At 40.4% G+C, this 25376-nt stretch overlaps 1 protein-coding gene across 8 annotated transcripts in view; it reads right to left on the bottom strand.

The window, feature by feature from the left end:
• Positions 1 to 24464, bottom strand: part of NEXN (nexilin F-actin binding protein) — a 53801-nt gene extending 29337 nt beyond the window's left edge. For 2 of the 8 annotated variants that reach the window (XM_017962738.3, XM_017962747.3), the window contains exon 1: positions 23945 to 24073. In XM_017962738.3, coding sequence (XP_017818227.2) covers positions 23945 to 23988 — 44 coding nt within the window. In that variant the 5' untranslated portion in view covers positions 23989 to 24073. Of the gene's footprint in view, positions 1 to 23944; positions 24076 to 24305 lie in introns of those variants that run through there. The other 6 variants (XM_017962742.3, XM_017962746.3, XM_017962743.3 and 3 more) reach the window with 5 other exon arrangements.
• Between the last annotated feature and the right edge of the window lie 912 nt (positions 24465 to 25376).

The following is a 25376-nucleotide window of genomic DNA, read 5'->3' as shown; positions in this document are numbered from 1 at the left end:
GGGTTTTCTTTTTCATTTTCTTTTTCTTTTTTTTTTTTTTTTGAGACATAGTTTAGCTCTTGTTGCCCAGGCTGGAGTGCAGTTGCACGATCTCGGCTCACTGCAACCTCTGCTTTCCAGTTTCAAGCAATTCTCCTGCCTCAGCCTCCTGAGTAGCTGGGATTACAGGCTCCCGCCACCACACCCAGGTAATTTTTGTGTTTTTAGTAGAGATGGGGTTTCACCATGTTGGCTAGGCTGGTCTCAAACTCCTGACCTTGTGATCCACCCACCTAGGCCTCCCAAAGTGCTGGGATTACAAGCGTGAGCCACTATGCCTGGCCTACAATCTGCTTTTTTAATTGCAGCATTTAGTTCATTAACATTTAATGTAATTATTAACATAAATGAGTTTAGGCCTATCATTTAAATGTTTATTTTAGGTTTGTTTTATCTTGTTTTGTTTTTTTCTTTTGGAATTTTCTAGCCAACTTTTTTTTTTAAATAGAGTTTATTTTAGGTTCACAGCAAAATTGAGTAGAAGATAGAGGTTTCCTGTATATTTTCTGTCCCTGCACATGCTTAGTCACCCCCATTATCAACACTGGATAACCCCATTATTACCACCCATAGGAGTGGTACGTTTGTTATAAATGATGAACCTATACTGACACATCATTATCACCCAGAGTCCATAGTTTACATTAGAGTTTACTTTTAATGTACATTCTGTGGGTTTTGAGCAACTGTACAATGACATGTGTCCATCATTATAGTATTGTACAGAGCAGTTTCCCTGACCTAAAAGTCCTCTTTACTCCACTTGCTTATGCTTTTCTCCCCCATCATTCCTGGTAACCATGATCTTTTTACTGTCTCCATAGTTTTGCCTTTTCCAGAATGTCATACAGTTGGAACCACACAGTATGTAACCTTTTCATATTGACTTTTTTCACATAGTTATGTGCATTTCAGTTTCCTCTGTTTTTCAGGGCTTGATAGCTCATTTCTTGTTAGCACTGAATAATACTCTATTACCTGCATGTACCACAGTTTATCCATTCACCTACCAAATGACATCTTGGTTGTTTCCAAGTTTTGGTGTTTATGAATAAAGTTGACATAAATATCTGTATGCAGGTTCTTGTGGACCATGATTACTGGAGTATATGGTAAGAGCATGTTTAGTATTACAAGAAACCATCATGTAGCTTACCATTTTGCATTCCCACCAGCAATGAATGAGAGTTCATATTGTTCCACATCCTCACCAGCATTTGATGTTGTCAGTGTTCTGAATTTGTTTGGCCATTCTAATAGATGTGGAGTGGTATTTCATTGTCATTTTTATTTTTATTTTATTTTATTATTATTATTATTTTTTTTTTTTTTTGAGACGGAGTCTCGCTGTGTCACCCAGGCTGGAGTGCAGTGGCGCGATCTCGGCCCACTGCAAGCTCCGCCTCCCGGGTTTACGCCATTCTCCTGCCTCAGACTCCCCAGTAGCTGGGACTACAGGCGCCCGCCACCGCGCCCAGCTAGTTTTTTGTATTTTTAGTAGAGACGGGGTTTCACGGTGTTAGCCAGGATGGTCTCGATCTCCTGACCTCGTGATCCACCCGCCTCGGCCTCCCAAAGTGCTGGGATTACAGGCTTGAGCCACCGCGCCCGGCCTGTCATTTTTATTTACATTTCCTTGAATATATATTAAATGAATAAATATTAAATTAGAATTATATTAAATAATATATTAAAGCACCTTTTCATATGCTTATTTGCCATCTGTATATCTTCTTCAGTGAGATGACTCCTAAGATCTTTGGTCCATTTTTTTTAATTATTATTTTTTTTGAGATGGAATCTTGTGCTGTTGCCCAGGCTAGAGTGCAGTGATATGATCTTGGCTCACTGCAACCTCCACCTCCCGGGTTCAAGCAATTCTCCTGTCTCAGCCTCCCTAATAGCTGGGACTACAGGCGCCTGCCACCATGCCCGGCTAATTTTTGTATTTTTAGTAGAGATGGGGTTTCACTATATTGGTCAGGCTGGTCTCAAACTCCTGACCTCAGGTGATCTGCCCACCTCGGCCTCCCAAAGTGCTGGGATTACAGGCATGAGCCACTGTGCCCAGCCCTTTGGTCCATTTTTTAATTGGGTGGTTTATATTATTATTACAGAGTTGTAAGAGTTCTTTGTATATTTTGGATAACAGTCCTTTATCTGATTATGTCTCTTGCAAATATTTTCTCCAAGTCTTTGGCTTATCTTTTAATTCTTTTCATAGTGTCTTTTGCAGAACAGAATTTTTAATTTTAATGAAGTCCAGCTTATCAATTCTTTCTTTCACGAATTGTGACTTTGGTATCATAGCTAAAAAATCAATTCCAAATGTGAGGTCATCTAGATTTCTGCCTATGTTTTCTTCTAGGACTTTGATAGTTCTATGCTGTAAGTCTGTGATTCATTTTGAGTTAATTTTTGTGAAGAATGTAAGGTCTGTTTCTAGATTTGGTTTTTTGCAAGTAGATGTCCAGTTGTTCCAGAACCATTTGTTGAAAATAATCTTCACTTTATTGCCTTTGCTCTTTTGTCAAAGATCAGTTGATTATACTTATATGGGTTTATTTCTGGGCTCTCTATTCGGTTCCATTGATCTTTTTCTTTATTATTTCACCAACACTGCACTATATCAATTACTGTAGGTTTATAGGATGTCTTAAAGTTGAGTAGTGTTACTCCTCCAGCTTTGTTCTTCTCCTTCAACACTGTGTTGGCTATTCCAAGTCTTTTCCCTTTCATATAAACTTTATAATCCATTTGTCAATATCCACAAAATAATGTGCTGGGATTTTGATTGGGATTGCATTGAATCTGTAGATGGATCTAGGGAGAATTAATATCTTAATAATGTTAAGTCTTCTGATCCATGAACACAGTATGTCCCTCCCATTATATACATATTCTATAATTTCTCAGAAATGTTTTGTAGTTTTCAACGTGCAGATCTTCCACATCTTTTGTCAGTTATCCCTAAATAATTTCATATTTGTTTATATGTTTGTAAATGGTGTAAATGGTGTTTTTTAATATTTAAATTAATGATTGTTGGTAGTACATGTTGAGTATCCCTTATCTGAAATGCTTGGGACTACAAATGTTTCAGATTTCCCCTTTTTTTTTTTTTTTTCTTTTTTGAGACAGAGTCTCACTCTGTCGCCCAGGCTGGAGTGCAATGGTGTGATCTCCGCTCACGGGAACCTCTGCCTCCCGGGTTCAAGGAATTCTCCTGCCTCAGCCTCCTGAGTAGCTGGGACTACAGGTGTGTGCCACCACGTCCAGCTAATTTTTGTATTTTTAGTAGACACGGGGTTTCACCATGTTGGTCAGGCTGGTCTCGAACTCCTGACCTCCTGATCTGCCCGCCTTGGCCTCCCAAAGTGCTGGGATTACAGGCGTGAGCCACTGTGCCTGGCCTCAGATATGAGATTATTTTTTTGGATTTTGGAATATATATATATCAGGTTATCTTGGGGATAGGACCCACGTCTAACAATGAAATTCATTTATGTTCCATATACACCTTACACATATAGCCTGAAGGTAGTTTTATAGAATATTTTAAATAACTTTTGCATAAGTTTTTGTTGTTGTTGTTGTTGTTTTGTTTTGTTTTTTGAGATGGAGTCTTGCTATTGTCGCCCAGGCTGGAGTGCAATGGCACGATCTCAGCTCACTGCAACCTCCGCCTTCCAGGTTCAAGCAATTCTCCTACCTCAGCCTCCCAAGTAGCTGGGATTACAGTTGTCCTTCACCATGCTTGGCTAACTTTTGTATTTTAATAGAGACAGGGTTTCACTACCAATACCAGTTGGCCAGGCTGGTATTGAACTCCTGACCTCAGGTGATCCACCTGCCTTGGCTTCTGAAAGTGTTGGGATTATAGGCGTGAGTCATTTTGCCCAGCCAAAGCAAAGTTTTGACTGTGATCTGTCACATGAGGTCAAGTGTGGAATTTTCCACTTGTGGCGTCATGTCAGTACTCCAAAGGTTTCAGATTTTGGATCATTTGGATTTCAGATTCTTAGATTACAGATGTTCAACCTGTATATAGAAGTATAATTTGGGGGCCAGGTGCTGTAGCTTGTGCCTTTAATCCCAACCAACAATTTGGGAGGCTGAGGCAGGGGGGTTGCTTGAGGCCAGGAATTCAAGAACAACCTGGGCAACATAATAGACCCCATCTCTACAAAAAATTTAAAAACTAGCCAGGCCTGGTGGTGTGTGTCTATAGTTTTGGCCACTTGGGAAACAGGCAGGAGGATCTCTTGAGCCCAGGAACTCAAAGTTACAGTAAGCTATGATCATACCACCATACTCCAGGCTGGGTGACAGAGCAAGTCCTTATTTCTAAAAGAAAAAAATTAAAATTAAAAAATACAATTTTTGCATTCTGGTTTTATATCCTGCAACCCTGCTAAAATAACTTATTAGTTGTTTTTTTTTCTTTTTCTTTTTTTTTTTTTTTTTTTGAGACAGTCTCACTCTGTCACCCAGGCTGGAGTGCAATGGCACAGTTTCAGCTCACTGCAACCTCCACCTCTCAGGTTCAAGTGATTCACCTGCCTCAGCTTCCCAAGTAGCTGGGACTACAGGCGTGACTCACAACACCCAGCTAATTTTTACATTTTTAGTAGAGACGGGGTTTCACTACATTGGCCAGGCTGGTCTCGGACTCCTGACCTTGTGATGTGCCTGCCTTGGCCTCCCAAAGTGCTGGGATTACAGACGTGAGCCACTGAGCCCAGCCTAATAACTTACTAGTTCTATTGGCTTTTTTATAGATTCCATCAGATTTTCTGCATACGTAGACGATCACATCATCTGTGAGCACAGTTCTACTTTTTCCTTTCCAGTCTGGATGCCTTTTATTTCTTTTTCTGGCTTGACTGTCCTAGCTAGAACCTCCAGTACAATGTTAAATAGAAGTGGTAAGAGCAGATATCTTTGTCTTGTTCCTGATCTTAGGAGAAATATGTCCAGTCTTTCACTGTTAAGTGAGATGTTAGCTGTAGGCTTTTCTTACATGCCCTTTATCAGACTAAGTTTGCTGGAGTAATTATCAGTAACAGATGTTGGATTTTATCTAATGTTTTTTCTGTGTCTATTGAGTTAATCATATGGTTTTTATTTTTAATTTATTAATATGGTGAGTTACATTAACTGATTTTCAAGTGTTAAATCAACCTTACATTCCTAGGATAATTCTCAATCGGTTATAATGCATTATCCTCTTAATATATTGCTGGAATCAATTTGATAAAATTTTGTTACGTTTTGCATCTGTGTTTATGAGAAATTATTGGTTGTATAAGTTATCTTTTCTTGTGATGTCTGCTTTTGCTAACAGAGTAATATTGCCTTCATAGAATGAGTTGGAAATTATTTCTTTAGTTTTCTGGAAAACTTTAGTTCATGTAGGATTTAGTATTATTTTTTCCCTAAATATTTACAAGAACTCCCCAGTGAAGCCATGTGGGACTGAAGTTTTCTTGGTGGGAAGGAGACAATATAATGGGGGAGAGGATGGGACATGATTCCCTATAATTATTAATAAGATTCTAACTTTTCTTGTTTAGTGGGTCTGTCAGTGCTTATGACATTATTAAAAATAAAGGAGTAAATTAAAGGAATCTGTACATACATGAGTGGGTCATGAACTAAGGTTTATGAGTAACCTAATTTTATGTGCCTCAGATAAAAATAATAAATAGGGCCGGGCGCGGTGGCTCAAGCCTGTAATCCCAGCACTTTGGGAGGCTGAGACGGGCGGATCACGAGGTCAGGAGATCGAGACCATCCTGGCTGACACGGTGAAACCCCGTCTCTACTAAAAAAATACAAAAACTTAGCCGGGCGAGGTGGCGGGCGCCTGTAGTCCCAGCTACTCGGGAGGCTGAGGCAGGAGAATGGCGTAAACCCAGGAGGTGGAGCTTGCAGTGAGCTGAGATCTGGCCACTGCACTCCAGCCTGGGCGACAGAGCGAGACTCTGTCTCAAAAAAAAAAAAAAAATAATAATAATAAATAGCACTAGTCCTGTTGTCTTACTTGAGCCATTATATCATATCTAGAGTTACCTATTAAATATTTTATTTATTGAGATGTAGTTTTGCCCTTGTTGCCCAGGCTGGAGTGCAATGGTGTGATCTTGGCTCATTGCAACTTCTGTCTCCTGGGTTCAAGCGATTCTTCTGCCTCAGCCTCCCAAGTAGCTGGGATTACAGGCATGCACCACCATGCCCAGCGAATTTTGTATTTTTAGTAGAGACAGGGTTTCACCATGTTGGCCAGGCTGGTCTTGAACTCCTGACTTCAAGTGATCCACCCGCCTTTGCCTCCCAAAGTTTTGGGATTACAGGCATGAGCCACCATGCCTGGTCTGATATTTCTTCTTATATAACCAACAAAACCTACCCTTCATTCTCATGGCTTCTCAAACCTTGTGGTTATTTTTGATTCATTCTTCTATATCTTCTAGATTTTAATAGATTGTCAAGATCTATGAATGTTGCTTTCAAACTTCTCTTACATATTACTTCATATTTCCATGGCCTCCATACTAATACAGACCTTCATCACCTCACATGTGGATTACCAAAATTTGGTAATCAGACCTAAATCCAAATTTCAGATCTGTTAACTGCTTAGTCAGGATTAGATAAGATAGCATTATATGAAGAACCCTGGAATAATAACTAACATTAGTATATATCAATAACTTTGATTAATTTTATTACTATTCATCTCCCCTACTAGAATTTACTCTATTTAGGAAAAATCCTATCTTTCCCTGCCAGTGAGCATATATAATGTATTACTTACACAATTTTTTATTTTTAAAAATAGATGCCAGGTGTGGTGGCTCATGCCTGTAATCCCAGCACTTTGGGAGGCCGAGGCGGGCAGATCACCAGAGTTCGGGTGTTCAAGACCAGCCTGACCAACATGGTGAAACCCCATCTCTACTAAAAATACAAAATTAGCCAGGAGTGGTGGCACATGCCTGTAATCCCAGCTACTCAGGAGGCTGAGGCAGGAGAATTGCTTGAACCCAGGAGGCAGAGGTTGCTGTAAGCTGAGATCGCACCATTGCACTCCAGCCTGGGCAACAAGAGTGAAACTCTGTCTCAAAAAAAAAAAATTGAGGCAGGGGAGGGGTGAAGGTGGGTGCAGTGGCTCACACCTGTAATCCCCACACTTTGGGAGGCTGAGGTGGTAGAATCGCTTGAGCCCAGAGTTACAGACCAGCTTGGGCAACATAGCGAGACCCATCTCTACTGAAAATTTAAAAATTTGCAAGTGTCATGGCACATGCTTATAGTCCCAGCTATTTGGGACACTGAAGCAGGAAGATCGCTTGAGCCCAGGAGTTCAAAGTTGCAGTGAGCTATGATCATGCTACTGCACTTCAGCCTGGGCCACAAAGCGTGAGACCATCTTAAAAAAAAAATAGAGAGGGGGGGTCTCACTCTGTTGCCCAGGCTGGTCTTGAACTCCTGACCTCAAGTGATCCTCCCACCTCAGCTTCCCAAAGTTCTGGGATTACAGGCATGAGCAACCATACCCGAGCCTCTTGTGCAGTTTTTTAGAGTAATACTAAAGGGTATGAGGAAAACTTGGAATCATGGGATCATAAGAACTGATAATTTTAGGTCAATTAATTGGCCAGAGAGGACTTCAAAAGCCTTATTTATTTATTTATTTTGGTGAAATGAAAGAAAATTGGGTGGCTTGCTAACAGTGAAGAATTAGTCAAGAATAGTCCTAGAAAATAAATGAATCAGCTAGCCCTTTTCATTTGATTTTTTTAAAATCCTCAAATTATATCTTGACTTACAGATTTAGAAAAAAATAAAATTGATTTTAAAAATTTACTATGAATAAAACCACTTAAAATAGTTTTTTAAAATGTCAGCTCAGTATTCTGAGCTCTAATTTTTAAACTCAGTGAAAATTGGAACAGCACTATCCTTAACTTTTTTGGTTAAAATATAAGCAAGTGATCCTGTACTCAAAGTTTGCTCTGTTCTGCCTTTTGAGGATAAAAAGTTGTAGCAAAATAAGTTCATGACCTTTTTGTGTTATGGAATTGCACTTAAGGTACAGATTACAAACCAATAGGACTCACATTTCTTAAATGTTTTTATACTGGAGAAAAAAACTTCATAATTACATAGACACTGTAAATACATATAAGATTCCTTTATTGTTAATTAAAAAGGAAGTATGACACTGCCTTGGTAGAAACAACTATGCATTTCAGTTGCTAACTCATTTGCCTATCTGTGTTAACACAAGGACAAAGGTATGAATTGGACTCTGGCCTATTAACTTCACAGGAAAACTCTGTTCCCTAGTCATTAATTGTATTGTCCTATCTAAACTCATTATTTCACTAATACATCCTTTAGTCACAAAACATGAATAAAATTAATGATGAAGATAATCCAAGTTAACATTTGCTGAGTCTTTACTGTTTGCCTGGTAATGTGCCAAGTAGTTAACAAGCATTATCATTTATTTCCTACAACAGGGCTTCAAGGTAAATACTATTATCAAATCTTCTCTCAAAATCATTTCCAGGCCAGGTGTTATGGCTCAAACTTGTAATCCAGGCTGAGTTGAGGCAGAAGAATCACTCGAGGCCAGGAGTTGGAGATCAGCCTGGGCAACATAGCAAGACCCCATCTCTACAATTAAAAATAATAATAATAATCTGGGTGTGGTGGCATGTCCCTGTAGTCCCAGCTACTTGGGAGGCTGAGGCAAGAGGATCACTTGAGCCCATGAGTTCAAGGTGGCAGTGAGCTATGATTGAAACACTGCACTACACCTTGTGCAACAGAGTAAGACCCTATCTCAAAACAGAAACCAAACAAACAAAAAACAATTTTAGAACAAATGACATATACAGGTTCAACATTATTACAACTTTTCATAAACCCTCTCATAAAAATTCCAAACCTATATATATTTTAAATTTTGATATTAATACAAAAATAATTTGAAATCTCCCAAAATATTCTACTAGAACTTTTCGTGCTTAATAACCTTTGTAGAAAATATTCAGTTATATCCTCATGATAATTATCTAGTTAACTGTTGATTTTTTCATGCATATTAAGAAGACACTGATGGTGGAAGAAGCACTGGAGTTAGAGCCAGAAAACTTGGATTAGAGTTTCTGTTTCAGTTAATTAGTAGATACATGATTTTGGATGAGCCAGTTAACTTCTGTGAATTTCAGTTTTATATGTAGAATGGGCCTAATGATGCTTTTCTCATTACATTGCCAAATAAAATGAACAATTCCCTTTTTCTGAACTTCACTGCTACATTTGATATTCTCAGTCACTCCTTTCTTCCTGAAATCCTCCTTGCTTGGTTTCATAGCACTATTCTCCCTCTGTTTTTCCATGTCTCTAAGCATTCTTTCTCTATGTCCTTTGAGGGCTTCTACCTCTCTCTCTACCTCTTAGATGTTGTTTGCCCCCAGGTTTCAATCTTTGCCCTTTTCTTCTCACTCTCCAATTTTTCTTCTGTGATTTAGTACACTTCAGTAGATTAAATTACTTCTGTAGCCTCATCTCTTTTTACCCCTCCCTCCCACTCTATCACCCATACTGTAATACTGGCACAACTCAAGCGTTTGCAGAGCTGCCTCTCTCAGCTTTATGCTATTCTCATTCCCTTATCACTCAGCTAACTCCTACTCATCCTTTAATTCTTGGATTGTCACTTTCTCCAGGAAGCCTTCCTTGATTCCACAAGACTAGGTTAAGTGTTTCTCCTGGGCCGGGCGCGGTGGCTCAAGCCTGTAATCCCAGCACTTTGGGAGGCCGAGACGGGCGGATCACGAGGTCAGGAGATTGAGACCATCCTGGCTAACACGGTGAAACCCCGTCTCTACTAAAAAATACAAAAAACTAGCGGGGCGAGGTGGCGGGCGCCTGTAGTCCCAGCTACTCGGGAAGCTGAGGCAGGAGAATGGCGTGAACCCGGGGGTGGAGCTTGCAGTGAGCTGAGATCTGGCCACTGCACTCCAGCCTGGGCAATAGAGCGAGACTCCGTCTCAAAAAAAAAAAAAGTGTTTCTCCTGTGTGCTTACACAGCATCCCATGATTACCCTAATTGTAGCACTTACCACAATGTACAATAATGACCCACCTTCCTGAAAACCTCCTCTACCAGAAGGTGAGGTCTTTGAGAGAGTAGTGACTATGTTTTGTATACCACTATATCCATAGCACCTCCTGCCTCAGCCTCCTGAGTGGTACTACAGGCTTGCACCACCATACCCAGCTAAGTTTTGAATTTTCTTGTTGAGACAGGGTCTCACTATGTTGCCCAGGCTGGTCTTTAACTTCTGGGCTCAAGTGATCCTCCCACTTTGGCCTCCCAAAGTGCTGGGATTATAAGCATGAGCCACCATGCCCAACCTGAATAAGTAAATCTTGCTAGCTTCAACATGAATCACTTTATGAACAGATAAAGCTTATCTGGATATAAGGTATGACTATCATTGTGATTATCATTATGCAGGGATATGGCATAAATACTACATGTCAGTTATTACATAAATTTTTTTTTTTTTTTTTTTGGAGACTGAGTCTCACTCCGTTGCCCAGGCTGGGCAATGGTATGATCTCTGCTCACTGCAACCTCTGCCTCCCGGGTTCAAGCGATTCTCCTGCCTCAGCCTCCTGAGTAGCTGGGACTACAGGCAGGTGCCACCACACCCAGCTACTTTTTGTATTTTTAGTAGAGACGGAGTTTCACCATGTTGGCAAGGATGGTCTCTATCTCTCGACCTCGTGATCCACCCGCCTCAGCCTCCCAAAGTGCTAGGATTAAAGGCGTGAGCCACCACACCTGGCCCATAAGTATTTATTAAGCATCTACTATGCCAGGCACTCTACTAGGCACTGAGAAATATAATGCTGAACATACAGACAGAGTCTCTATTCTCATGCTATTAACAGTCTCTTTGCAACAACTCTCAACAAAAGCCTTGGAACCGAATTTTTAAGTGGTCCAGTCTGATTTGCTCTCTGCAAACACAGGTAAGGTTCTAACATCAACCATACCTACTACAGAATTGAAAGGCAGTATACACTATACCCCAACTTCCAGTTAGATGACTAAGATCCATGACTTCCATTCTCAGTCCACATTTTGCACTTCTCTTACTCACTGATTTTCCTCTGTACACATGGTAGACTCTATGCTCCCTTCCCAGATTGCAGGGAATCAGTTGCTTTCCAGTGCCTTGTTCAATTAAATTGTAATTTAAAATAACCCCCCAAAGCTATCACATAAAGCTTTTCAATATTCACGCAAAAACTAGCAAGTCTGAAAGATTCTCTGTTCTTCTGATTCAACTTTTTATTCTCTTAACAAACTGTCTATACTATATTTTAAAGAAGTCTTCTGTTGAACATTTATAGCAGATTATTAGCCTTTTAGAAACATATTCTCAAATGCCAAATATCATACATTAAATATATACAGCTTTTGGCATGTCAATCATACCTTAATAAGGTGGTTTTTAAAAAAATTCCAAATATCACCAGGGACGGTAGCTCATGCCTGTAATCCCAGCATTTTGGGAGGCTGAGGCAGGTGGATCACTTGAGGTCAGGAGTTAGAGACCAGCCTGGCCAACATGGTGAAACCCCATCCCTAGTAAAAATACAAAAATTAGCTGGGTGTGATGCCAGATACCTGTTATGTCAGCTACTGGGAAGGCTGAGGCAGGAGAATCGCTTGAACCTGGGAGGCAGAGGTTGCAGTGAGCCAGGATTGCACCACTGCACTCCAGCTTGGGTGACAGAGCAAGACTCTGTCACAAAAAAAATAAAAAATAAAAATTTCAAATATCAATTTAATCTTTGACTTATTTTATCATCTCCTCCCACTTCTTTTCTTTCTTGATAGGATCTCACTCTGTCGCCCAGGCTGGAGAGCAGTGGTGCAATCAGAGCTCACAGCAGCTTTGACCTCCTGGGCTCAAGCAATCTTCCCACTTCAGCCTCCTGAGTAGCTGACACTACAGGCACACACCATCACACATAGCTAATTTCTGTATTTTTTGTAGAGACGGGGATTCATCATATTGCACATGGCTTGTCAGTCTTCCCAGTTTCGTGTTTATATATATTAACAGCCAACATTTCAGTTACCAGTCTCTAAACTTAATTTTGCTGCTTTATTTAGCAAAAGGCCCCAGCTGCTCCTTCAATTTCAAATAATTATGCTTGCCAGAAATTATTTCTATTTAGTATTCATATGTATCACTATAATTTTCACTGATAAACTTACAAAATGAGAAGCTGTAAAATTCAAAGTATTCGCTTTACTGGTTTTCTTTTTTCAGAATCCTGATAAACATTTTCAAATTATTCAATCTTTTCAATAGGTGCTGGAATCCAAGTGTAATGACATAGTTAACTTCAATTGCTATAGGGCAGCTACTTTAATGTAGTTTCTTCAAAACTCTTAACTGATACGTATTATATTAGAATAGAATAATAATTTAAGTATACATTATTGGTAAAATAAAAAAAAAAAAGGTTTTAAAAGTTCCAGAATAACTTCTAGCCATGATTGTTTTGATTTCTCTTTTTTTTTTTTCATTTCTTGTGATAGGATAACAGCCCACCATTCTTTCTACCCTCAACCAGGCCCACTAGGTTCTCTACTCAACTACTGCAATCTCTACCTCTCTGTGCTCCTCTCTGTGCTCTAGTGTATCTTCTAATTCTGAGGATACTGACCGTGCAGTGCATCATGAATCAGAACTGTAATTCTCACCTGGGCTTGACAGGCCTTCTGCAGACCCTCAGACTCTTCAGTTTCCTTTGTCTTCTCCCCATTTTTTCAACCTTCCACCTAGACAAATCTATTTAATAGCCTTTTTCTACCTCCAAGACCTTTCTTAAGTCACTTCTCTACCAAGGAGGTATTTTCCCAAACTAATTATAATGGAAATGGTGATTTTTCTCCACTTCACCTTAAACATGTTGTTTTTCCTCCTTCAGTCTCTAAGACCTCTAAATATGCTTAGATTTCTAGGTGTATCTGGCATAAAGTTTAAACATTTTTATATTGGTAAACGTCTCAGACATATCAGTCTAATCTATCTTTTTTGTTTACTTTTTTATTATGGAAAATTTCAGGCACAGAAAATGAAAGAGACTAATATAATGAATCCCCATATACCCATACCAAGCTTCAACAATTATCAGCTTTTTCCACTGTATTAGGCAATACAAAGTCTGTTTCATTTATTTTGTGCAACACCTATTTCAGCATAACACATTTTTATAGATGTTTTAAATACTATTCTACCTGTACTCACCATATCCTAGGCTTTATGTAGTACATCCTCCTATCCTCTCAGAATTATGAACAGAATCAAAACCTATAATTCTTGCCTTATTCTCTTTTGAGAAGACTTTAAAGTAACCACTCAAAGAAAATTGGCAAACTCTCATTTGATGAAGTCATTAATAAAGTAATGAAAAGTTACATGTACAAATAAAATTTAATGATTTTTTAAAAACTACAATACATTAAAGGAAAGTTCTGAAACCTCTAAACAAAGGAGGAGAAAACTAACAACTGAATACCTATTGTGTACCATAAACTAGGTGGTTTTCATATACTTTATAAATTTAGAGTGATGAGTATGACAGAACTAAGAATAAACAGAAAAAGATAAATTAGTGAAAACTGATATTTGTTCAAGAAACATTTATTGAACATTTTTCTATAATGTGCTAGGTACAGTATAGGCTACTACATAAATAATAGCAAACAGGATAAAATATCTGTTATGGAGTTTATGGTCTAGATGAGATCAAATACAACTATCAAAAATATAATAAGGCTTACATTTTCAGATTAGAAAAGGCTTTGTTTAGGTAACATCTGAAAATGTGTAAACACACATAAAAATTAGCTTTAACTGCGCACACTCCTGTAGTCCCAGCTTAGGTAGGGAAGACTGAGGTAGAAAGATCGTTTGATCCCAGGAGTTTGAATCTAGTTTGGGCAAATTAGTGAGACACCATCTCTAAATAAAATAAAAATAAGCTCTGTGATGTTAAAGGAAATCCCCCCACTAAAACAAAGGCTATGTATTACAAAAGTGGGTCTCAAACTTTTGGGGCTCAGGACCTAAAAGTCTGGGCCCATTATTGAGGATCCTAAGATGGTTCTTGGCCACCTAAAAGGGGCAGCCACAGCACAACAATTCAGCTCCATTGCACCTTCTAAGTATCTAAGATCCCAGGCAGGTCCATTGAATTCTTATGAAGAGTAAGATTAGAGAGAAAACAGTGACCAAAAGATAAGGCTGAACATGTGGTTCTAAGAGTTTGGTTATAATAGAGGTTTTGTTTATATGGATTACAACAATAGGTCTTTAATATATTAGAAATTAAAATATTCTAATATATACTTATAAAGTCATTTAAAGTAACAATAACAAACCATTATTTAAAAACATAAAAATAATTAGTAAGAAGAGGACAATCATTTTACATTTTTGCTAATATCTGGTATCTGGCATAATAGAGGAAAAATACATTCTCATATTTGCTTCTGCATTCAAACTATGGTGGTGATGTTTTGATTGAAGTCTCTAAGAAAACATGTCCTTATATTAATACCTAGTTGGAAAAAGGAGGACTTTATGGACCCCTAAATGGTACCAAGGGCTCCCAGGGGGTCTAAGACCACATTTTGAGATTTGCTGAGTTACACGGAAAACATCCTAATTGAGTCATGTCAAGTTCTCATTCTAGAAATGCATTTTAGAATGCTACTGTATTTTAGAATGCCACTGTATTTTAGAATGCTAAATGGAGATTGGCTTAACAACTTAATTCCTATACTCAGTGACCTGAATGCCAAAAGACTTTATATCTGGAATCTGAACAGGCTTTTCTTCTTCTAGTGTTAAATGATTTTTCTTGTTTGAGTAGGCAGATGCAATGTCCTTGGCCACCTTAAAGGGGCAGCAGCAACATAACAATTCAGTCCCATTACACCTTCTATGTATCTAAAATCCCAGGCAAGTCAATTGAATCGTTATCAAAAATACTATTAGAAAGAAAACAGTGATCAAAAGATAAGATTGAACAGGTGGTTCTAAGAGTTTGGTCATAATAGAGAAGGCTGGGATGATAAAGAGATTTAGTAATGGCATTCTAACACATTAGGCATTCATGTTAAATGAAGACGACTATGTATCCATCACAGGTTTCAGAGGGAATATTGCAATATTACTACAACCTATACGCAATTTATCCAAAAAGCTGCATTTTTTTTTCAAATTTGACAGATTAGTTCCGTGTTTACATTTTTGTGAGAAGGAGAATCTGTATGCCAAAAGGTATGCCTGACAATGGGATACGAAACAAATAAGAGCTAGCCCTTGTAAATCAAATAGCTTTGGTGAAAGAAATAGATATCCTAACTATTATATGATGTAGTAAATGCTATAATAGCAGTACTATAACCAGGCTATAGAAACATGGAAAAGACTACAGTATGGTTAAGGAAGAGGCTGGGTTAAAGAAGGTTTCACGGAGACAATGACATTTGAGTTAGACCTTGACAGAGAAGTAGAATTTCACCAAGTGGAAAAGATAGTAAAGGCATCCAGGAGAAAGAACCAGAATGAATAAAAATACCATTGCAAATTTGGGGAGCTATAACATTGTCCAGTCAATCTATGGCAAAACTAGAAAGACAGGCCGGGCACAGACTAGAATGAATACTGTGCACCATATTAATAAAAAGTTTAGATACTGTCTAATAATATTATAGGCAACAGAGAGCCAGCAAAGGATCATGACTTAAAGATATATTCTAGAAAGAAAAGAAAAAGAAACTCTTACAGCAATGTAGAGAATGGAGTTTAATGGGGAAAGGACAAGTACAATGATCTTGGTAAGAGAGGATAAAGGCCTGAATTAGGATATTGGCATTAGGAATGAAAAGCTGGAAGAGACATTTTGGAAGTGGAATTGACAGGACATGGTGACTCATTATTTATTTAACAAATAATTATTACACTCCTACTTTGTGCCAGGTGCTATCCTAAGCTTGGGAAGATGAAAGTAAACAAAAAGTCAAAGTCCCTGTCTTGATTAAACTTTTTTTTTTTTTTAAATTAGAGTCTCGCTCTGTCACCTAGGCTGGAGTGCAGCGATGCGATCTCAGCTCACTGCAACTTCTGCCTCCCAGGTTCAAGCAATTCTGTGCCTCAGCCTTCTGAGTAGCTGGGATTACAGGTGTCTGCCACCACACCCAGCTAATTTTTGTATTTTTAGTAGGGACGGGGTTTCACCATCTTTGCCAGGCTGGTCTTGAACTCTTGAGCTCCACCTGCCTCTGTCTCCCAAAGTGCTGGGATTACAGGCGTGAGCCACCGTGCCCGGCCTTCTTGACGGAATTTACACTGTAGTGGGGCACTATTGCAAGAGCTTTGGCCAATTTGATTTGGAAGGGTAGAGGTGAGGAGAGGAATAGTGTCAAGAATGAACCCAAGCAAGAGTCAGAGGATGAGAAATAAACAAATAAATAAAAAAGGATGAACCCAAGGTTTCAAATGGGTCAACAGGGTTACCATTAACTGGAGATTAAATTAAAAGGCATGTTTAAGTCAGAAAATGAACTCAGTTTCTGAGTCACTGTGCTTGGCCGACAACTTATTTATTTATTTATTTATTTATTTATTTATTGAGACAAAGTCTCACTGTGTCACCCAGGCTGGAGAGCAGTGGCGTGATTTCTGCTCACTGCAACCTCTGCCTCCTGGTTTCAAGCAATTCTCCTGCCTCAGCCTCCCAAATAGCTGGGATTACAGGCACATGCCACCACACCTGGCTAATTTTTTTTAGTACAGACAGGGTTTCACCATGTTGGCCAAGCTGGTCTCGAGCTCCTGACCTCAAGTGATCTGCCTACCTCAGCCTTCCAAAGTGCTGGGATTACAGATGTGAGCCACTGTGCCCGACCAGGCTGTCAACTTTTAAGATTTCTTTTTTGAGATGGAGTCTTGCTCTGTCACCCAGGCTGGAGTGCAATGGCACTATCTCAGCTCACTGCAACCTCCACTTCCCAGGTTCAAGTTATTCTCATGCCTCAGCCTCCTAAGTAGCTGGGATTACAGGTGTGCACCACCACACCCGGCTAATTTTTGTATTTTTTAGTAGAGATGGGGTTTTGCCATGTTGACCAGGCTGATCTCGAAATCCTGGCCTCAAAAGATCTGCCTGCCTTGGACCCCCAAAGTGCTGGGATTACAGGCATGAGCCATGGTGCCCAGCCGACTTTTAAGAAGATTTTAAATGTAATACTTAACTATATGCTATAAGTAAATGTTAAAACCTAATTCTTACAGTCTTTGGAATAAGCAACAAAATTGTTTTGAGCTTCATAAAATATGAGCCTAAATTTTTATCATTTTTCACTTGTACAGGAAACATAAACTTAGGTATAATGTAACTTTGTTACATTTAATTAATGAAGGTTGCAACCTTATACTTTAAAAATTATACTATAGACGGCTGGTCACGGTGGCTCACGCCTGTAATCCCAGCACTTTGTGAGGCCAGGGCGGGAGGATCAAGAGATCAGGAGATCAAGATCATCTTGGCTAACACGGTGCAACCCCATCTCTACTAAAAATACAAAAAAAATTAGGCCAGGGTGGTGGTGGGCACCTGTAGTCCCAGCGAGCCTGAAGGCTGAGACAGGAGAATGGCATAACCCAGGAGGCGGATTGCAGTGAGCCGAGATCGCACTCACTGCACTCCAGCCTGGGCAAATAGAGCAAGACTTCTGTCTCCAAAAAAAAAAAAAAAAAAAAAAAAATATATATATACACACACACACACACACACACACACACACACACTATAGGCTGGCCACAGGCGGTGGCTCACGCCTGTAATTCTAGCACTTTGGGAGGCCGAGGCGGGTGGACTGCCTGAGCTAAGGAGTTCGAGACCAGCCTGGGCAACATGGTGAAACCCCATCTCTACTAAAATACAAAAAATTAGCCAGGTGTGGTGGTGTGGGCCTGTAGTCCCAGCTACTCGGGAGGCTGAGGCAGGAGAATTCCTAGAATCCAGGAAGCAGAGGTTGCAGTTAGCTGAGATCATGCCACTGCACTCCAGCCTGGGTTATGGAGCAAGACTCCATCTCTTAAAAAAAAGAAAAAAAATTATACTATAGGCTGGGTGCAGTGGCTCATGCCTGTAATCCCAGCACTTTAGGAGGGTGAGGCCTGGGCAACATGGCGAAACCCCATCTCTACAAAAAATAGAAAACTTAGCCGGTGTGGTGGTGCACACATGTAGTCCCAGCTACTCGGGAGGCTAAGATGGGAGGATTGCTTGAAGCTGGGATGTAGAGACTGCAGTGAACCCTGATCATGCCACTCCAGCCTGGGTGAAAGATGGAGACCCTGTCTCCAAAAAATAATAATAATGAAATAAAAATGATACTATAAAACGTCCAAAAAATAATAATAATGAAATTAAAATGATACTATAAAACGTCCAAAAAATAATAATAATGAAATAAAAATGATACTATAAAACCTGTCATAAACCTCATCGAAATTCAAAAATATGAAATTAGAACCTATGGAAAAAAAAAGAAATTAGATCCTATTTCACCTAGATGAGGTAGTGATCTATTTCCCTCTTACCAATACACAATTCCTCACTGAAAACCAAGCATCTTATGCCAGGTGCGGTGGCTCACACCTGTAATCCTAGCACTTTGGGAGGCCAAGGCAGGTGGATAAGCTGAGTTCAGGAGTTCGAGACCAGCCTGGCCAACATAGTGAAACCTCATCTGTACTAAAAGCACAAAAACGCTGGGTGTGGTGGCACATGCTTGTAATCCTAGCACTTTGGGAGGCCAAGGTGGGCAGATCACGAGGTCAGGAGTTCAAGACCAGTCTGGCCAGCATAGTGAAACCCCGTCTCTACTAAAAACATAAAAATTAGCCGGGCGTGGTGGCAAGTGCCTATAATCCAAGCTACTCAGGAGGGAGAGGCAAGAGAATCACTTGAACCCAGGGGCGGAGATGGCACTGAGACGAGATGGTGCCACTTCACTCTAGCCTGGGCAAGAGCAAAATTCCGTCTAAAAAAAAAAAAAGAAAGAAAGAAAATTAAGAATCTTTTCAATCTTTCAACCTGCCTTGATATCCTTCCGCAATAAGTATAAATAACACTCTGCCCTTATATGATAGTTGTGATACTTTTCGAAGTACATCCACCAAACTATGAGCCCCTGAAAGGTAAGAACTGCTCTATTCCTCTCTATAGTTTTAGTGTCTCACACAACACCTAGGACATAGTACAAGCTCTATTCATATTTGAGGTAGCAAATGAATGACAAAGAGATAACAGGAAAACTGTCTGATCCAAAATCATCCCAAATAAGATACATGATTCTTATGTACAAAAGGAAGACTGATAATCTAGATGCACTAACTAAAGTAATAAAAAATAAAATGGGGTGGGTTTATGCTAAACTAAATACCATGAACCACCAGAAACCGGAGGCTTCAGGAATTCTGTTCCCAAGCAAATTGATGTGGTAATCACTGGAGTCTGGGCCTCCTCACTATCTCTGCAAGTGGAAGATGGTCTTTCATTGAAGGACACATTTGGGAACAGGAAGACCTGGATTTCTGGCTCCAAACATGTCAGTGGGATGGGGAGGCAAAAGAAAAATAGTAAACTCCTCTTTATAGCCAAGCTGTAGGAGTCACAAAAACTCTCCTAAATACTTCTCAAATGGACTGGGAGTAGAATTTTTAAGAAGGCCTGGCATGGTGGCTCACACCTGTAATTCAAGCACTTTGGGAGGCCAAGGTAAGAGGATTGCTTGAGACCATGAGTTTGAGACAAGCCTAGGCAACATAGTGAGGCTCTGTCTCTACAAAAAATAAAAAAATTAGCCAGGCAGGGTGATGCATGTCTGTAGTCCTAGCTACCCAGGAGGCAGAGGTAGGAGGATCACTTGAGCCCAGGAGATAGAGGTTGCAGTGAGCCACGATCATGCCACTGCACTCCAACCTGGGTGACAGAGCAAGACGCTGTCTCAAAAAAAAAAAAAAAATTATTTATGAGATCCTAGGAAATATTTCTTTAGCAGAAATATATCCCCTATGCTTTCTAAAATCCCGCCAGGGAAAGTATTTTATTTGTTTTGATTAACAATATATGGTCCCTTCCAGCTCTAATTGACACTAATAATTAGTGTCAATGAATGCTAACCGCTTCTCCCACCCCTATGATCACATTATTTAAGAGCCTTGCTAACCAAAATATATCTACAATGTTTAAAGTCCCAGTTACTATTGCTAAGTGCAGCAGATTTTCCATCATATGATGCATTAGATATACTTGCCCTAATACTTAGATCGGGGACTGCATACTCAAGCATTTAGGGTCAGGTAATGTAAATGTAATGTAAGGTAATGTTATGTAATATAATTGGCAGGTAATGTAAATGAGTGTATGACTTGTTTAAAACAACAGGGAATCTTAGAGACTATGTCAAATGGAGAGCATGTGACCTGCCTGTCTGTGGGGCAGCCACTATTTAGTTCCAGTGTATTGTTCCAATGCAAAAATGTGAACCTTTAGGTACAATACACACTATTTGGTTGACAGGTACACTAAAAACCCAGACAGACTTCACCATTTTACAATTCATCCATGTAACCAAAAACTACTTGGTACCCCTAAAGCTATTGAAATAAAAATAATTTCTTTAAAAAAGTGAACCCAGATTTTGCCCAGATTTTCCAATTTTTCAAGAGAGGATGTAAATCGATATTTTAATGTAAACTGTACCAATTTTTAAGTATGCCTGTGGCTAAAAGTGTCTTTTTTTTTTTTTTTTTTTTTGACACAGAGCCTCACTCTGTCACTTAGGCTGGAGTGCAGTGGTACAAGCATGGTGCACTGCAGCCTCAGCCTCCTGAGCTCAAGCGATCCTCCCGCCCCAGCCTCCCAGGTAGCTGGGACTACAGGCATGCACCACCACATCTGGCTAATTTTTAAATTTTTTGTAGAGATGGGGGTGGGTCTCACTATGTTGCCAGGACTGGCCCCGAACTCCTGGGCTCAAGGGATCTTCTCGCCTCAGCCTCCCAAAGTGCTGGGAATTCAGGCATGAGCCACCATGCCCAGCCCCAAAAGTGTCTTTTTGGTTTTTAATTTTTTTTTTTTTACCTTTTTTCCTACACTTGGTAATCAGGAAGTAAAAGGTGTCTTTTTGACTGTCGACTTTTTGACTGCCATAGCCTTAGTCTAAATGAACAGACAACACTGAGAAATGGAAAGGGTCAAAGGGGAGGCCTATTTTGGCCAGAAAGAGTGAAGCAGAGTCAAAGGGGAAGAAAAGACAGGGAAGAGGCCCAGGATGGATGGTGAGAAGTGAATTTCACCAACCTCGAAACCTCGCATAGGGAGCCCCAATCTGCTTGTCTTCTAATCTAAGAGTAAAAAGGAGGAGATGTCAAGAAGGAAATAAAGGAGGAAGAAAAAGAATCACCTGTTGAGCAGTTACTGGATGCCAGACACTGCATGGGATGCTTTCACATGTTGTTTTATTGAGATATGCCAATGCAAAAAGAAAGAATTCTATGCATGGGGAAAAGACTAAAAGGAAATACATCAAAATCCTAACAGTAAGGGTGTCAGATTACAAGAGCCCCTTTTTCCATTCTCCATAATTTTTAACCATAAATATAATATGGTGTATTAACATTATAATACAAATTAAACTAAAATTTAAGGTGGATTTATGGGTACAAATCCACCCACCCTAGAATATAGAAAGTAAACTACTATAAATTAAGCCAAACTATACACTGAATATTTAAACAGAAAAGGAAAATGTAGCCATTTCAAATGTATATAATATGTAACTATGCAATTATAAACCCAGAAAGAGAACATGAAAGAAACTACACAGGTGATATGGACCACAGATTGATTAAGAACAGAAATATGTGAAATTGTTAGGAATGTTATAAATCATTTTCTCTCCATATTATAAACTACCAAGATGTTCTGTGTGTGTGTGGCCTATAAAACTATAAAATATACTAAAAGTCCTCTCTTCTATAAAAACATTTAGACTTTTACCTGTTACATACTTTTCCACATTCACTGCATTATTTTCTTTCTTTTAGGTGTGTACAACTCTCATATTTAAATAATCCCCCCCTTTTTTTTGGTCTTTTAGGGCATTTCAAAGATAACAGGTATTTTTTTTTTAATAAATGAAATATGTCATTATAGGCCGCTCGTATTCTAAGCAGTCTGAATCCCCAATTAATCTCTTCCAAATATGCATATTTAGTTTTCATTCTGCTCAAAAATGAAACCCTAACCTAAATACTCCAAGTGAAATTTCAGGGGAAAAATACTGTTCAAAAACCTAGATAATGCATTCCTTTGTTGATGCTAAATATAGTCATCTCAAGATGACATACATTTTGACAATGATCAGCCTTACATGTCAAATTTTCAAAAATAGCACAAATTCCATTTTAAGATGAGCAGGAAAAATTGCTATTCATTACATTTCAATCGAAAATGGATTTTAAAGTATAAATCTTCTATTAAAACTGGATTACATTATAACTGTAATGAGGAAAACTGGATTTAAAATAATTTTGTTGTGGTTTTAGCTTAGAATTCTTTGAGGGAATTGTTGCAGATAAACTACATAATTGCATGCATTTTTCTTTAAATTGTCCCTCAGAAGTATTAGTCAAAATATAAAATATCTGCAAAAATACGGTGTTAATTGCTGGAAGGAAGAAGAAACTTAAACAGCTACATTGGTTAGTCAAAGTTTACTTATACAAATTATACCTCCCCCCAAAAAAACCTTTCTCTCATTTGATTAATTATGCAGTTTTTCTTAACAATACCCCAAACTCAAAAGAATTCGAGACAGTTTTCTTACTGCATCAATTTAACCTGTAAAAGGATAATATTAGAGGGGGAAATTATGTGGTCCACTCAATAACATGTGACTAAGATGGTATAAATACTTAAGTTTATTTAATCACATTACCTAAGACATAGTTATGTTGTGACTCGCAGGCCAATGGGCCGCTGCTACATGAATTCATTAATAAAATTTAACGATGAATGATGTTCCTGTTGCTTTGGTCAGGGAACTGATTTCTTTATTATGGCTTCTTTTCTCTACCTGTGTCTTTACCAAGGACATTTTGTTAGGACTTATCCTTATGCTATTTTTACCTTGTTATCTCTCTGCCAACTTTGTTCACGTTGTGCTTTAATAACTATAAAATGAGTATCTCTAAGTCATTGCAGTAACCAACTATAACCTCTCAACTTCGTCATTTTCTTTATAAATGCCAATGCTAATGCATTTGTAGAACGTTTCACAGTTTACAAACAGCTGGAATGGTTTGGCTTTTTCAAAAGCATATAAGCAAGGGGAATTCTCAAGAGGTGACTACACTCTTCACTCACGTAAACTACGTAAACTTCGTAAACTTCCAGCCCTAGTTGCCCAACCCCCAGCATCCCACCGCGGGGAGAATCACGAAAAAAAAAAAAAAGCGTTGGAGACAGGAGTGGGGGGATATGCGGGGGTGTCGGGGGAGTAATAGGCTGTTAAATCGTATTTCTTCCCATCTTCCACAGGGACCGATCAGAAAGAATTTCTTAACTGGCACTGCTGGCAGAGACGGAGACCGCGGCGGGGGCACGTGGTGGACGGCACCGAACTTCCCTAAGGACCCCAAGAGTTCAGCCGAGGGACCGGCACCCACTCGGCTCACAGAGGGCTCCCTCCCTACAGTACGGAACGCACCTGAAACTCAGCCGACAAGGCGCAGGGGAGCAGGGCAAAGACATCGCAACTAGAAGCCCGAGGTCGGCTGAGGCTTTCAGACACTGGGGCAGCCCCTGTTCGGCACCCCGCCTAGCCCGCAGGACGCGGCTCGGAGGCCGGGTTCGCCCGGGCCAGGGCCAGTGCGGAGCCACAGCTGTATGGCGCCCGGCGCACTCCCGTGCTGCAGCGGAGCATCGCCAGAAGCCGCGGACCCCGAGCGCCTCTCTGCAGCCTCTGCAGCCGCTGCAGCCGCCGCTCCCGCCCCCGCCCCCGCCCCCGCCAGGGGACCCTACACCTCAGTCTCCACTCCCCCTAGCCCACGTTCCCCAACTCTTCTCACCCTCCAGGAGCCGGTGACCCGCGAAGGTCCTTCTTTTCGCGCGGAGGGACTGTGCGCGTCCTGCCTAGCTGTGGGTAAGGGTCTGGGAGCTCTGGCCGTTACACTTCTGCTCCAGCCGCTGGGAGTCCTCTGGCTGCCGCTGCCGCTGCCGCCGCCGCCGCTGCCGCCGCCGCCGCCGCCGCCGCCGCCGTCTCCAGCAGCAAGTTTCCATAAAAGTCCTGGTGCGCAGCCTGTTCCCGCATTCCAGGCGGGCCCAGCGCCGGCTGCAGCTGTTCCAAAACACAAGGCCAGTTCCCCCAACCCCCACCTCCGCCGGATCACCCGGAGAGGGGTGGAGAGTCGAGGAGAAAAGCAGGGGACGGGGAGCGTGGCTGCAACTTTCCGCCAGAATTTGTCTGTCTCCCGGCCCTAGGTGCGCGGGCTGACCCCCTAACCTTGGGCCTGCCTCCACCTCCAGCCAGGCCTGGGGAAGGAAGGCTGCCTCCGCCACGGGAAAGGAATGAGGCTGAAATGGGCTTCATTACCGGTCTGGAGCTGGCTCCCCCTACCCGCAACCCGTTTGCTGTGGGGCCCACTTCTCTCAGCTACTCTACCCGTCCTAGTTTCCAGTCAAGAAGCCAAGCCACTACATTATCTTCTACTACCCTAAGCATTGACCTTTGGCCACGTTTTCCTTTATTACAAAGAGCGTGGGGCAGCGATCCGGGAACACTTCATCTGTCTATTGCTCCCCTTTTCTTAGCTCCAGTCTTTAACTCTGAAAGGAGAGTTAAAAGGAAGAAGAAAGAAGAGAAGGAGGAGGTCAATTGAAGGCAGAGGAGGAGGAGAAGAAAAAAAGGAATACATTTATATAAGCACAAATATATTTATATTCCACCTTTTTGTTAATTGAAGGCAAACCATGTCTGGTCTTCCTAAAGCTTCATAAAGGCATCTTTGACTATTAGGCACCCACAGACCTTTTTCACCTTGGACCGCCAGCCTGTCAAATCCATTAGACAATCCCATATTAAAACCCGAAATGCACACTCAGAGGGAGCATTTTTGGTGGACGAGATCTTTAATTCTTTA

This window comes from Papio anubis, chromosome 1 (assembly GCF_008728515.1).
Source record: "Papio anubis isolate 15944 chromosome 1, Panubis1.0, whole genome shotgun sequence".
NCBI lineage: Eukaryota > Metazoa > Chordata > Mammalia > Primates > Cercopithecidae > Papio > Papio anubis.
Note: the sequence above shows the minus strand (reverse complement) of the source record. Positions and strands in the feature narration are given on the sequence as shown.